The sequence below is a fragment of the Ceratotherium simum genome, chromosome 19 (genome assembly GCF_057802395.1).
Source record: "Ceratotherium simum simum isolate JZ-2026a chromosome 19, ASM5780239v1, whole genome shotgun sequence".
Taxonomy (NCBI): domain Eukaryota; kingdom Metazoa; phylum Chordata; class Mammalia; order Perissodactyla; family Rhinocerotidae; genus Ceratotherium; species Ceratotherium simum.
The window spans coordinates 1,136,376-1,151,946 of record NC_141918.1 but is presented as its reverse complement, the minus strand read 5'-3'; the positions used below and the strand labels follow the sequence as shown (position 1 = coordinate 1,151,946).

General features: G+C 36.1%; 1 protein-coding gene across 12 annotated transcripts in view; it reads right to left on the bottom strand.

Annotated features, from left to right (window-relative positions):
* Positions 1–15,571, bottom strand: part of LOC147914484 (uncharacterized) — a 107,968-nt gene that overhangs the window by 66,451 nt on the left and 25,946 nt on the right. The window contains exon 2 of one of the 12 annotated variants that reach the window (XM_087443780.1): positions 9,237–9,296. The exons of the other annotated variants lie outside the window; for them this stretch is intronic. Coding sequence (XP_087299906.1) covers positions 9,237–9,275 — 39 coding nt within the window. The 5' untranslated portion in view covers positions 9,276–9,296. The remainder of the gene's footprint in view (positions 1–9,236; positions 9,297–15,571) is intronic. 12 annotated transcript variants of the gene reach the window in all.

The window sequence follows — 15,571 nt, the reverse complement described above, 5'->3', positions numbered from 1 at the left end:
AAGGTAAGTATATAGACAAAATCAGAATACTCTAATGGTGGTACATAAATCACTTATAATTCTAGTATAAATGTTAAGAGACTAAAGTATTAAAAATAATTATAGCTATAATTATTTGTTAATTGATACACAATATAAAAATATGTAAAGTGTGACATCAAAAACATAAAATGTGGGAGAAGAAAGTAAAGTTTTTGTATGCTATCAAAGTTATCAGCTTAAAATAGACTTATATCTATAACATGTTTCTTGTAAGCCTCATGGTAACCACAAAGCAAAAATCTATAGTAGATACACAAAACATAAAGAGAAAGGAATCAAAGCATGCCACTACAAATAATCAATAGTTTACAAAGGAAGATAGAAAGAGAGGAAGAAAGCAACTACAAAACAGAAAACAATTAACAACATTGCATGAGTAAGTCTTTATCAATAATTAATTTAAATGCAAATGGATCCAATTCTCCAATCAAAAGACAGAGAGTGGCTGAATGATTTAAAAAGAAAACGGTGGCACAACTATATGTTCTTTACAAGAGACTCACTTCAGTTTTAAGGAGAAACATTGGCTGAAAGTGAAGAAATGAAAAAAGAAATTCCATACAAATGGAAACAGAAGGAGAGCAGGGTAGCTATACTTATATCAGACAAAATAAAATTTAAGCCAAAATGGCAAAAAGAAACAAAGAAGGTCTCTGTATTTTGATAAAGGGGTCAATTCATCAAGAGAATATAACAATTGTAGATATCTATGCACCAAACATTGGATCACCTAAATATATAAAGTAAATATTAACAGATCTGAAGAGGGAAATAGACAACAATATAATAATAATGGAGGATATAATATTTCCCTTTCAATAATGGATAAATCATCCAGACAGAAAATCAATAAGGAAGTGTAGGACTTGAACTGCACCTTAGATCAAATGGACCTAATAGGTATACACAGAACAATCTGCCAAACAACAGCAGATACACATTCTTCTCAAGCACATAGAAAATTCACCAGGATAGATTATATATCAGGTCACAAAACAAGTCTTAACAGATTTCGAAGATTCACATCATATCAAGTATCTTTTCTGTTGTTGTTGTTGTTATTGTAGAGGAAGGTTTGTCCTGAGCTAACATCCGTTGTCAATCTTCCTTTTTCACTTTAGGAAGCTTCACCCTGAGCTAACATCTGTGTCAATCTTCCTCTACTTTGTATGTGGGTAGCCACCAGAGCATGGCCGCCGATGAGTGCTGTAGGTCCATGCCCAGGCTGCCAAAGCAGAGTGCACCAAACTTAACCACTAGGCCATGGGGCCAGCCCCTTAAGTATCTTTTCTGAACATAAGGGTATGAAATAGAAATCAAAAACAGGAATAAAATTGGAAAATTCACAAATATGTAAATTAAACAACATGCTCCTTAACAACCAATTAGAGTCCAAAAAGAAATCAAAAAAGAACAAAAAAAAAAAATCTTGAAGGAAATAAAAATGGAAATATATCATTGAAAAACATATAGGATACAACAAAGACAGTTCTAAGAGGAAAGTTCACGGTAATAAATGCCCATATTAATAAAAAAGAAAGATCTCTAATAAACAATCTAACTTTACACCTAACGCAACTAGAAAAGGAAGAAAAGATTAAGTCCAAAGTTAGCAAAAGGAAGAAAATACGAAAGGTCACAGCAAAAATAAATGAAATAGATTTTAGAAGAGCAATAGAAAAGATCAGTAAAACTGAGTGTTTTTTTCTGAAAATATAAACAAAATTGACAAACCCTTAGCTAAACTAAGAAAAAAAAGAAGATTCAAATAAATAGAATCAGAAATCAAAGAGGAGACACTTAAGCGACACCACAGAAATACAAAGGGTCATATTACTATGAACAAACAAATAAGACAACCTAGAAGAAATGGATAAATTCCTGGAAACATACAACCTACCAAGACTGAATCATGAAGCAACAGAAAATCTGAACAGACCAATAATGAGTAAAGAGATAGAAGCAATTACTAGCCCATGACCAGATGGTTTCACTGGTGAATTCTACCAAACATTTAAAAAATAATTAATACCAATCCTTCTCAAATTCTTCCAAAAAATTGAAGAGGAGGGAGCACTTCAAACTCATTTTGCAAGGCCAGCATTACCCTGATACCAGAGCCAGACAAGGACACTATAAGAAAAGAAAATTACAAGCCAATATCCCTGATGAAAATAGTTGCAAAAATCCTCAACAAACTTTAGCAAAAGAAATACAACAGCATATTAAAAGGATCATACACCATTATCAAGTGGGATTCATCCTTGAGATGCAAGAATGGTTCAACATCCACAAATTAATAAATGTGATACACCTCATTAACAAGAATGAAGGATAAAATCATATGATCATCCAAATAGACACAGAAAAAACATTTGACAAAATTCAACATCCTTTCATGATATAAACTCTTAAGAAATTGCATATAGAAAGAACATATCTCAACATAGTAAAGGCCACATATAGCAAGCCCACAGCTCTTATCATACTAAACAGTAAAAAGGTGAAATCTTTTCTCTAAGATCAGGAACAAGACAAAGTGCCCAATCTCACTACTTCTATTCAACATAATACTGGAAGTCCTAGCCACGACAATTAGGCAATAAAAAGAAATAAAAGTCATCTAAATTGGAAAGGAAAAAGTAAAATTTTCTTAGTTTGCAGATGACATAATCTTATATAGAGAGAACCCTAAAGACTTCACCAAAAAACTGTTATGAATAAATAAATGAATTCAATTAAGTCACGGGATACAAAATCAATGTACAAAATTCAGTTGCATTTCTATACACTAACAACTAACTGTACAAAAGGACAGCTAATAAACAATCCCACTTACAATAACATCAAAAACAATACTTAAGAATAAATTTAATCAAAGAGGTGAAATACTTGTATACTGAAAAATATAAAATGTTGATGGAAGAAAGGGAAGAAGACACAAATAAATAGAAAGATATCTCATGTTCATGGTTTGGAGAATTAACTTATTGGAAGAATAAAAAGTCCATACTACTCAAAGCCATCTACAGATTCAATGCAATCCCTATCAAAATTCCAATGGCAGTTTTCACACAAATAGAAAAAACAATCCTAAAATTTGTACAGAACCACAAAAGACCCCTATAACCAAAGCAATCTTGCAAGAACAAAGATGGAGACATCACAGTTCCTAATTGCATATTACATTACAAAGCTATAATAAGAAAAACAGTATGATACTGGCATAAAAACAGACACATAGTCTCATGAAACAGAATAGGTAGCCCAGAAATAAACCCACACATATACAGTCAACTAATGTTTGAAAAGGCACCATCAAGAATACACTATGGGGAAAGGATAGTCTCTTCAATAAACGGTGTTGGGAAAACTGGATATCTACATGCAGAAGAATGAAATTGGACACCTATTTTACACAAAGATCAACTTCAAATGGATTAAAAATTTGAATGTAAGACCTGAAACTCTAAAACTCCTAGAGGAAATTATAGGAGAAGAGCTCCTTGACATTGGTCTTGGCAATGGTTTTTTGAATTTGACACCAAAAGCAAAGGCAACAAAAACAAATATAAATAAGTGGGAATACATCAAACCAAAAAGCTTCTGCACCGCAAAGGAAACAATCAGAAAAATGCAAAGGCAACCTAAGGATTAGAGCATATTTGCAAACTATATATCTGATATGGGTTTAATGTTCAAAACATATAAGAACTCATACAACTCAATAGCAAAAACAAAATCCAACTAAAAGATGAGAGAATTCGAATAGACATTTTTCCAAAGAAGACATACAATTGGCCAACAGGTATATGAAAAGATGCTCAGTATCACTAATCATCGTGGAAATGCAAATCAAAACCACAGTGAGATATCATTTCATATCTATTAGAATGGCTATTATCAAAAAGACAAAAGATAACAAGTGTTGGCAAGAATGTGGAGACCAGGAAACACTTCTGCACTGTTGATGGGAATGTAAATTGGTACAGCCATTAATGGAAAACAGTATGGAGTTTCCTCAAAAAATTACAAAATAAAACTACCATATGATCTGGCAATCCCACTTCCTGGTGTATATCCAAAGGAAACAAAATCACTATTTTGAAGAGATATCTGCACTCTTATGTTTACTGCAGTGTTACTCATAGCAGCCAAGATATGGAAAACCTGAGTATCAGCAAATAAACAGATAAAGAATACGTAGTATATATATATACAATGCAACACTATTCAGCCTTAAAAAAAAGAAAGAAATCCTGCCATTTGCAACAACATGGATGAACCAGGAGGACATTATGCTAAGAGAAGTAAGCCAGACACAGAAAGGCAAATACTGCTTGATCTCACTCATATGTGGAATCTAAGAAAAGTTGAACTCATAGCAACAGAGAGTAGAATGGTGGTTACTAGGGGCTGAGGGGTGGGAGAAATGAAGAGATGCTGGTCAATGGGTACAAACTTTTAGTTATAAGGTGAACCAGTTCTGGAGACTGAATGCACAGCATAGTGACTATAGTAAATAATGTGTTGAATACTTGAAATTTGCTAGGAGAGTGGATCTCAAGTGTTCTCACCACACATAAAAAAAAAGGTAACTACGTGAGTATTCAAGGTGATGGATATATTAATTAGTTTGATTGTTGGTAATCATTTCACAAAGTATATGTATATCAAAACGTTGCATTGGACGCCTTAAACATATGCGATTTTTATTTGTCAATCACACATCAATAAAACCGGGAAGAAAGAAAACATCAAAAAATATATTAACTCATTTATTTCATTTTTATAGCATCCTATGAGATAGGTACTATTATTATCCCATTTTAAAGACAAGAAAACTAAAGCATAGAGATTAAATAATTTGCCCATGGTAGAGTTGGGTTTCAAACCCAAGCAATCCGGACCCAGAGCCCATGCTCTTAACTACTCTATATGTGATGCCTAACCATACAGACTTTACATTGCCATTCTGTTTTACCTTCTTTATCTTACTGAAGTAAATCTGGACCTTGAAATAAAAGCTGTTTCTCACAGTTCACAACATAGTATTTATATCTTTTTCCATAATGTCATCCTTCTCTCATGTCCTACCTAAAGAAATAGGACTTCTTCATTTATTCCACACTGAACAGGAATTAAGTACTTATAGAATCAAAGAACTCTTTTGGTTCATCTTAGATTTTTTAATCAATATATCCCACTGATCCAATATCTAAGCATTGGAACTCACAACTAAGTACTAACGACTCATATACAGCTCTTTTGAAAGTCAGAGTGCAGTAATGGCTTTTGGCCTATTTGAAGATATCAGTCTTTTGAAGGAGAACCACCATAGTAAAGACATTAAGCAATCAACAGCATTGGTTCAAGATGTGAGGTTCTCCTAGATTAATGGTGCTCAAATTTTAGCATGCATCAGCAGCACCTGGAAGACTTGTTAAAACACAGATCACTGGGCTCCAACCCAACAGTTTCTGATACAGAAGGTCTCAGGTAGTGCACAATAATGTCCATTTCTAAAAATTTCCCAATTGATGCCAGTGCTGCTTATCACAAGACTACCCTTTGAGAAACATTGACCTAGACCAAGGTTTCCTAATTGGAGTTCCATAGAAACTAGTTTCTTAGAATAATGATGTTTTCTTTGAAGATAGGTTTTGTGGCCAAAAAAGCTTGGTACATTATACAACTTGAAGAATCACAAAATGCATTAGTAGCTTATGAGCAGTCTTGGAGAAAATATTCCATTTAATTTACTTAAATCTAGCTTTTCCCAAACTTACACACAGTTTTTAGCAGAATACCTATTAAATCACATGGAAGCGGTGTTATGGGGGACACTGAGGAACACTTGGCAGCCACTCAACATTAGTAGATTCAGCTCATAAATTTAGTCAGGTGTTTTTATCTTCCTCTTTGATTTACACAATACCCCATTAATGGTCCTAGGGAATACATTTATCCCTAGTCAAGATTTATTTTTTATGAGTGAGATATAGTAGAAACATTACCAATACAAGTATCATATCTCTTGAAATTATTACGTCAGGTGATGGTGCAGAGAAGACACATAAAGTTCAAAAGATTGTCAAATTGAGACCAGATATCTAAAAAATTTGCATGCACTCTGGCAGAAATAATATAACTGCCATGATACACCATATTTATTTAGAAGTTCGCTAAATCAGCATCAAAAGAAAAAAGTTCCTCTTACATGTGCCAGGAAATTAAAAATCATAGTTCTAACCTTAAGTACGATTAAATTATTTTACCTGTTCTTATCTATACCCACATCAATTTGCTGTATGGCAAGAGAAAAGAGTTCTAAAGCTTTGAACATATGGGACTTTGTTTCCTAACATAAATGTCTCATTTAGCAACATTCTAGAAGATTGCATTCACTTAGGATAGGCAGATGTTTTCTGAGCTAAGATTAGTAAAGCTCCTAGCATGGTCCTAGGGCATAGGATGCAATCAGTAGTTAAAACTTCTTCTCCCAATCATTTTTTATTATTAATATACTTTTTAAAGAACAGTTTTTGATTTACAGAATATTTGTACAGATAGTAAAAATAGTAGTTTCCCCTATTATTAACATCTTACTGTATATTACATTTATTACAATTAATAAACCAATATTGATATATTATTATTATCTAAAATCCATAGTTTATTCCGATTTCCTTAGTTTTTATGTAATATCCTTTTTCTTGCCTCCTCTTGGCTGTGACAGTTTCTCAGACTTGCCTTGTTTCTGATGACCTTGAACGTTTGAGGAGTACTGGTCAGATATACTGTAGGATGCCCCTCTCCAGAATCGTGTTTTTCTCACAATTAGCCTGGGGCTATATAGGTTTTGGAAAGGAATATTACAGAGGTAGAGTGTCATTTTTGTCACATCATCTCGAGGCTACATACCATCAACATAATTTGTGATTGTTGATGTTGACCTTGATCACCTGGCTGAGGTTGTATTTGTTAGGTTTCTCCACTATTAAGTTACTCTTTTTTCCCCCTTTCCATGTTGTATTCTTTGTAATAAAGTTGTTATGCACACCCCACGCTTAAGAAGTGGGGACTTTTGCTTTCCTCCTTTAGGGCAGAGCATCTACATAATTTATGTGGAATTCTGCATAGGAGATTTTTCCCTTCTTCTTAATGTATTAATTTACTTAATAATTTATTTACAACAGTATGGATTCATAGATATTCATTTTATACTGTGAGTTACAATCTAAAACTATTTTGTTTATTTTGTTGCTCAAACTGTTCTCGTCTGGCCATTGAGAGCTCCTTCACTTGGCTCCTGTTGTTCTTTTGACATACCCTCATCAGCCCCATCATTGTGGATTTCTTTCTTTCAAGTTAGTTGCTCCAGGCTCATCTTGTATACTTCCTGCCCCAGAATCAGCAATTTCTGCAAGGAGTCCTGGTTCCTTTTATTGGAGAATAGTGTTAGACACCAAGACCTGGGCACTAGGTGTGCTTGTTGCTACTGGCATTTCTTTTCTTTTATGCCCTTTCAGTCTCAGAACAGAGAAATGTGTGTGTGTATAATATGTAGCTCTCTGTACCTTTATTAATTAAGCACAAGTTCTTACAGTAATTTTAATTTAAATCTCCTGAATATGAACAAATTTGTGTTGAGAAATAGGCTTCCTAGAGCAGGTCACCTATATAACAGTGGTACTGAATAGCCCGTTATGAACAACTTACATTCTACAAGCGGAAAGAGTGAAATCAAATGTGGGTACAAGTCAGTGCGAGCCCTGGGTCTTAGAGAGGCAATATGAAGAGCGTGAGAATCAATGTAATCCATTAGGAGAAACAACTAACAACTGGGCGTGTGGCACACATCACTAGCACTGCCCAATACCCCATTCTGCACTCCTTTGGGCACGCTACACTCATTGGCCCCCTTATGTTAGGCAGAGTCGTGTGTCTATTTCTGCCCGTTGGATCAGGAGAGGAAGCTATGTGTGCACAGCAAGCTGAACATACAGCAGTGAAAGTCTAGAACCTGCTGTGTTAGTCTGCTAGGGCTGCTATAACAAAATACCACAGACCATGCGACTTAAACAAAGGAAATTTATTTCTCACAGTTGTGGAGGCTGGACGTCCAAGATGAAGGTGTTGGCAGTTTGGTTTCTCCTAAGGCCTTTCTCCTTGGCTTGCAGGCGACCGCCTTCTCCCTTTGCCCTCACGTGGCCTCTGCTCCGTGTGTGCGCGTCCCTGGTGTCACTTTCTCTTCTTATAAAGATGTCAGTCATGTTGAATTACGGCCCACCTTATGACCTCATTTAACCTTAATTACCTCCTTTAAGGCCTTATCTCCAAATCCAGGCACACTGTGGTTAAGGCTTCAACATATAAATTTTGGAGGGACAGAACTTAGTCTATAAGGCCCAGTATTATTTAGAACAGAAAAGATGAGATACAAAAAGACAGCACCGTTACAATAATTCATATTTATTTTTCCAGGACTGGAACTAGTAGGCTAGGAGAACTACAGAAAGCTGACTGATCATAGCGGGGATGGGAGACTCTAAATATCAGACCTCTGTTCTGCAGGATATGGTAATTCCCAAGGTGTTCCTCTCAAATACCTGTCATACACCTATGTGCTATGTTTGCTTTTTCTTGAAGAATAATAAAAGATAAAACACAAATTTTAAATAAAATTAGAAATTAGTTAAAAGAATATGCTAAAAATTTACACACAATTCATTAAAATGAATACAAAAATATATAGATTTTGAGATAAGATAATCATTACAATAAATCATCATTATAATGAAGAAAATCAGCTGTGAGGACATACTAAAAACAGCTAATATAAACTAAAACAAGACCTCAAGAAGTACCAAGGTCAAGAAAGGGACGAAAGAAGGATCCTGTGAGTAGATGCTACCGTCGTGACTTTTCTTTGGCAGAACACCTATTAAACCACGTGGAACTGGTGTGCAGTGGGAATGAGATTCACCACAGGAGTCTTGCCTCTCCAAATGGCTACAGGACATTTCCCCCTTGAATATTTTACCATCATCCTCATCTTAATACATTTCAAGTTAAATTCATTTTTTTTTCTTTCTAAACTGAATTTGTCTTTCTGACTTCACCATTTTTTTCAGCTGTGGTATATTGTGCCATTTTTTATCCATTTTATCAAATAAAAAAATACCTGTTACCTTGGATTCTTCCATTTTGTATCTTCTCCTCAGACACATCAACCAACAAGTCCTACTCACCTATAGGGAATTATCAGAGGTTAGGCAGTGTTCTGGGCACTGGGGATACAGTGATGAGCAATATGAAAATTTAAGGACCTAACATTTCATATGGGGAGATGGGTGATGAAATAAATAAATAGAAAATAGAAGGATAGGTGCCCTCATGGGGAACAGGGAGAGAGGAGGTCAAATAACAGGAGGCCATTGATTTGTAGTCATTAATGTGTTCCTTTTACCTCTGTTACTGTTCTACTATTTCTCATCGCACCTGTGATAAAATCCAACCTTCTCGACGTCAGAGCACACGAAGTGCTGCATCATCTGGCCCCACAACTGTTCCAAGTTGTCTCCTCCACGCTCCTCTTCACTCGTGCCACTCCAGTGACACCAACTCGATCATTCCTCAAGTAAGCCCAGCTGCACTCTTGACCAAGGTCTTTACACCTGCTCTTCCTCTCAGCCTAGAAGTTTTACCCGAGACACTTGTCTGACTTCAACCAATCTCTGCTCAACACGATTCCCTCACTCTCCATCCTTTTTCCCTGCATCATTTTAATTGCCTGAAACTGTATTATTTGCTTGTTTATTATGTGATTATTTTCAAGTGAGAGAAAAAATATCAAGTGTAAATACAGAGCTCTGTAATAACCTACAAAAATAAGAACGAAATTGTTAAGGGCAAGGGCTCACCTGCTTTTTCCTGCTCTGGGTACCAAAACTTGATTCCAGAAATAAAACCAACCAATGGTGTCAACTATATATATAACAATAATTTAAGGTAGTCTTTACACCAAAAAAAATTGATCTATTGAGAATAAGTAATTCATACATTATAATGTGAGCAATATTCTTTCACCATATGTTCCTATTCACAATTGACTAGAAAGTTTATACAGAGGATTCTAATTAAACAGAGCTTCAATTCTTCATCACTGAAGAACGATGATACCATATCTCCCACCTGATCTTTACAGAGGTGTCCATTTCTTGTTTCTTATTAGTACTCACAAAATTTTTGGTTTTCACTTAAGTGCTTACTCAAAGTAATGTGTTAAGAACCATGTTTTTATCAAGAGATTTCTGTAGTAGCCTTTGCTCCTCTCGAGAATGTACTATGACCCTGCTATGCAAAGTGTGGTTCAAAGACCAATACCTCCAGTATCACTTGGAACCTCGTAAGAAACCCAGAATCTTAGGACTCCCCAGATTTGAATCAGAATCTGCAGTTTATTAAGATTCCCCAGGTAATATTTATCCATGTTAAGGTCTGAGAGCCTCTGTTCTAAACAATGCTGTCCTCCTGCTTTTCTTGTGCGAGCAAACAGCTGGTCCTCTCTAACGGTACTGTGTTCTCGGCAGCTGAATCTCCATGTGAAATCAACAAGCACTATCTGCTATGCCAATAGATGGGGTACTTTAAGCCCTTTTAATGGTACAAAAGAGCTTTCTTCCTGGAACACAAGCTAAAGATGTGCTCCATCTTTATAGATAAGAATTGACTTCTAATCAGGGCCATTTATTCATCTTGCTTATTTACTATAAAAATATTTGTAAATGGGAGTGACGTCAGCATCATGGCAGAGTGAGCTTTCCCATAAACCCTTCCCCTATAAGATACAACAAAAGGAACAATCACAGACCAACAATGGAATCCTAGACAGTGAAAAGCAAGATTGGAAAGATCCACACTGCTGCATATCTGAGAGTGGAACGTGCTGGGCCACCTGAGGAAGTGAGGAGAGGTAAGGAGAACTCCTCTCCTTCCCCATCAGATCAGTGATCCCCGTCTGTGAGGCTCCCAGAGAGGGGGAGGGGCAGCCCTCTGTGGGAAACCATAGCTCTTTGGGCTCTCTCAGCCAGTGGGAAACTCCTGCACAGAGGACTCAGAACTGCTACGGGGTGCCATCAACATCTGAGCACCCCAGAGGGCGGATAACGAGGGGTGAATGAGAAGCCCCCCATGCCAGGGACCCAGTGGGCAAGAGAGAGAGACCCCCCTCCCCGCAAACCGGACCCAGCAGCTCAGCCGACCAGACCAGAACAAGCAACCTGCACGGATGGCAGCAAAAAACCATGGCAGAGCACAGGGGGCTCAGATTACACAGCCCTTTACCCCCACACAGTGGCAGAGGGTGGAAATTGCAACCAGAGATTTCCAGGATGAGGAAAAACAAAGCCAATACAGGAACCACAATGCAAAGGTACATGAAATCACCAGACAAGAAGGAAAATGACAAGCACCCAGAAACTAACCCTGAAGACAAAGAAATCCATAACCTAAATGACAGAGATTTCAAAATAGCTATCATAAAAAAACTCAACAAAATACGAGACAGTACAAACAATTCAATGAGATTAGGAGTTTCTTCACAAAAGAGATTGAAATCATAAAGAAAAACCAATCAGTGCTGATGGAGATGAAGAACACAATGGAGGAGATAAAGGAGAACCTGGAATCTTTAAAGAACAGAGCTGACAATATGGAGGAAAGAATTAGCATTTTAGAGGATAGGAATACAGATATGCTCCAGATGGAAGAGGAGAGATAACTAAGACTAAAAAGAAATGAAGAAAGTCTCTGAGAAATATCCAACTTTATTAGGAAATGTAACATAAGAATTATAGGTATTCCTGAGGGAGAGGAGAGGGAAAGAGGAACAGAGAGCCTATTCAAGGAAATAATAGCTGAGAACTTCCCAAATCTGGGGAAGGAGCAGGAAATACCAGTAAGCAAAGCCAACAGGTCACCTAATTATGTCAACAGGCAGAGGCCCACTCCACGACACCTAGTGGTAAGGCTAGCCAGAGTCAATGACAAAGAAACAATATTGAGGGCAGCTAGACAAAAACAAAAAATAATGTAAAAAGGAACTCCCATCAGGTTCTCAGCGGATTTCTCAACAGAAACTTTACAGGCTAGGAGAGATTGGAATGATATGTTCAAAATACTGAAAGACAAAAACTTTCAGCCAAGAATACTCTATCCAGCAAAAATATCCTTCAAATATGATGGAGAAATAGTAACTCTCCCAGATAAACAAAAGCTAAGGGAGTTCATGGCCACAAGACCCCCACTACAAGAAATGCTCAAGAAGGCCCTCAGGCCTGAAAAAAAGAAGAGAAAGGGAATACAAAGCTTGGAGCAAGGAGAAAAATAGGTAGATAAACTCAGAAAAATAGCAGATCTTTACTGGAATAGGTTAGCAACCATTTAAATACCAAAATCAAATATCAAAGGAAGGAATTCACCAAAAATAAATTTAACGTCATCACTGTAAACACACACCCACAACACAAGATAGAATAAGGTATAACAAGAACGACTTAGAAGGGGAAGAGGAAAGTGATTGAATTGACTTAGTATAAGGAAATAGGAGGCCATCAGATAATGGACTATCTCATACACAAGATTTTTTACACAAACCTCAAGGTAACCAGTAAACAATCAAAACAAAATCACATATGATAAACAAAGAGAAAACTAGAAGAGTCATAAGACAGAACAACCAAACTGAATTGGCAGTCCGAAACAAATGGCACAAGAAACAAAGGAAACGCAAAAGAACCAGAAAATAAGTGACAAAACAGTGACATTAAGCCCTCATATATCAATAATGACCCTAAATGTAAATGGATTGAACTCTCCAATCAAAAGATACAGAGTGGCAGGATGGATTAAAAAGCAAGACCCAACAATATGCTGCCTCCAGGAAACACATCTCAGCTCTAAAGACAAGCACAGGCTCAGAGTGAAAGGATGGAAGACAATACTCCAAGCTAATGGCAAACAAAAGAAAGCAGGTGTTGCTATACTCATATCAGACAAAGTAGACCTCAAGATAAAACAGGTTAAGAAAGACAAAGAAAGGAAATATATAATGATAAAAGGGACACTCCACCAAGAAGACATATCACTTTTAAATATATATGCACCCAACATAGGAGCAGCAATGTACATAAAGCAACTATTAACAAACCTAAAAAGAGACATTAACAACAACACAATAATAGTATGGGATCTTAATACCCCACTTACATCAATGGATAGATCATCCAGACAAAAAGTTAATACAGAAATATTAGACTTAAATGAAAAACTGGACAAGATGGACCTAGTAGACATATACAGAGCACTCCATCCAAAAACAGCTGACTACACATTCTTCTCAAGCACACATGGAACATTCTTAAGGATAGACCATATGTTGGGAAACAAAGCAAGCCTCAATAAACATAAGAAGATTGAAATAATAACAAGCATCTTTTCAGACCATAATGCTATGAAACTGGAAATGAATCATGAAAAAAAAAACTGGGAAAGTGACAAAAATGTGGAGATTAAACAACATGCTACTGAACAACCAATGGATCATTGATGAAATTAAAGGAGAAATCAAAAACTATCTGGAAACAAATGAAAATGAAAATATGCCATACCAAACCACATGGGATGCAGCAAAAGCAGTCCTGGGAGGGAAACTCATAGCGATACAAGCCCACCCTTAACAAACAAGAAAAAGCCCAAATAAGCAACCTTAAATTACACCTAAGAGAACTAGAAAAAGAAGAACAAACAAAGCCCAAAGCCAGCAGAAGGAGAGAAATAATAAAAATCAGAGCAGAAATAAATGAAATTGAGACCAAAAAAACAGTAGAAAGGGATTAATGAAACAAAGAGTTGGTTCTTTGAGAAGATAAACAAAATTGACGAACCCTTAGCCAGGCTTACTAAGAAAACAAGAGAAAAGCCTCAAGTAAATAAAATTAGAAATGAAAGAGGAGAAATTACAACGGATACCACGGAAATACAGAGGATTATAAGAGAATACTATGAGAAATTATATGCCAACAAATTGGACACTCTAGAAGAAATGGATAAATTCTTAGACTCATACAACCTCCCAAAACTGAACCAAGAAGAAATGGAGAAACTGAATAGACCAATCACAATTAAAGAGATTGAAATAGTAATCAAAAACTTCCCAAAAAATAAAAGTCCATGACCAGAAGGCTTCTCCGGTGAATTTTACCAAATATTCAAAGAAGATTCAATACCCATACTTCTCAAACTGTTCCAAAAAATAGAAGAAGATGGAACACTTCCTAAATCATTCTGTGAGGCCAACATCACCCTGATATCAAAGCCAGACAAAGACACTACAAAGAAAGAAAACTACAGGCCAATATCGCTGATGAACATAGATGCAAAAATCCTCAACAAAATATTGGCAAACCAAATACAGCAATACATTAAAAAGATCATACACCATGATCAAGTGGGATTTATACCAGGGACGCAAGGATGGTTCAACATCCACAAATCAATCAATGTGATACATCACATCAACAAAACAAAGAATAAAAACCACATGGTCATCTCAATAGACACAAAGAAGACATTTGACAAGATACAACATCCACTTATGATAAAAACTCTCAACAAAATGGGAATAGAAGGAAAGTACCTCAACATAATAAAGGCTATTTATGACAAACCCACAGCCAACATCATACTCAACGGGGAAAGACTGAAAGCCATTTCTCTGAGAACAGGAACAAGGCAGGGCTGCCCACTCTCACCACTCCTGTTCAACATAGTACTGGAGGTTTTGGCCAGAGCAATTAGGCAAGAAAAAGAAATAAAAGGAATCCAAATAGGTAACAAAGATGTGTAACTCTCACTATTTGCAGATGACATGACTTTATATATAGAAAACCCTAAAGAATCCATTGAAAAACTATTAGAAATAATCAACAACTACAGCAAAGTTACAGGGTACAAAATCAATCTACAAAAATCAGTTGCATTTCTGTATGCTAATAATGAACTAACAGAAAGAGAGCTCAAAAAGATAATACCATTTACAATTGCATCAAAAAGAATAAAATACCTAGGAATAAATCTTACCAAGGATGTGAATGACTTATACAATGAGAACTACAAGAAATTATTGAAACAAATCGATGATGACATAAAGAAATGGAAAGATATCCCAAGCAAATGGATTGGAAGAATAAACATAATTAAAATGTGTATATTACCTAAAGAAATCTACAGATTCAATGCAATCCCAATCAGAATCCCAATGACATTCTTCACGGAAATAGAAAAAGGAATACTAAAATTCATGTGGGGCAACAAAAGACCCTGAATAGCTAAAGCAATCCTAAGAAAAAAGAACAAAGCAGGAGGCATCACAATCCCTGACTTCAAAACATACTACAAAGCAATAGATATCAAAACAGCATGGTACTGGTACAAAAACAGACACACAGATCAATGAAACAGAATT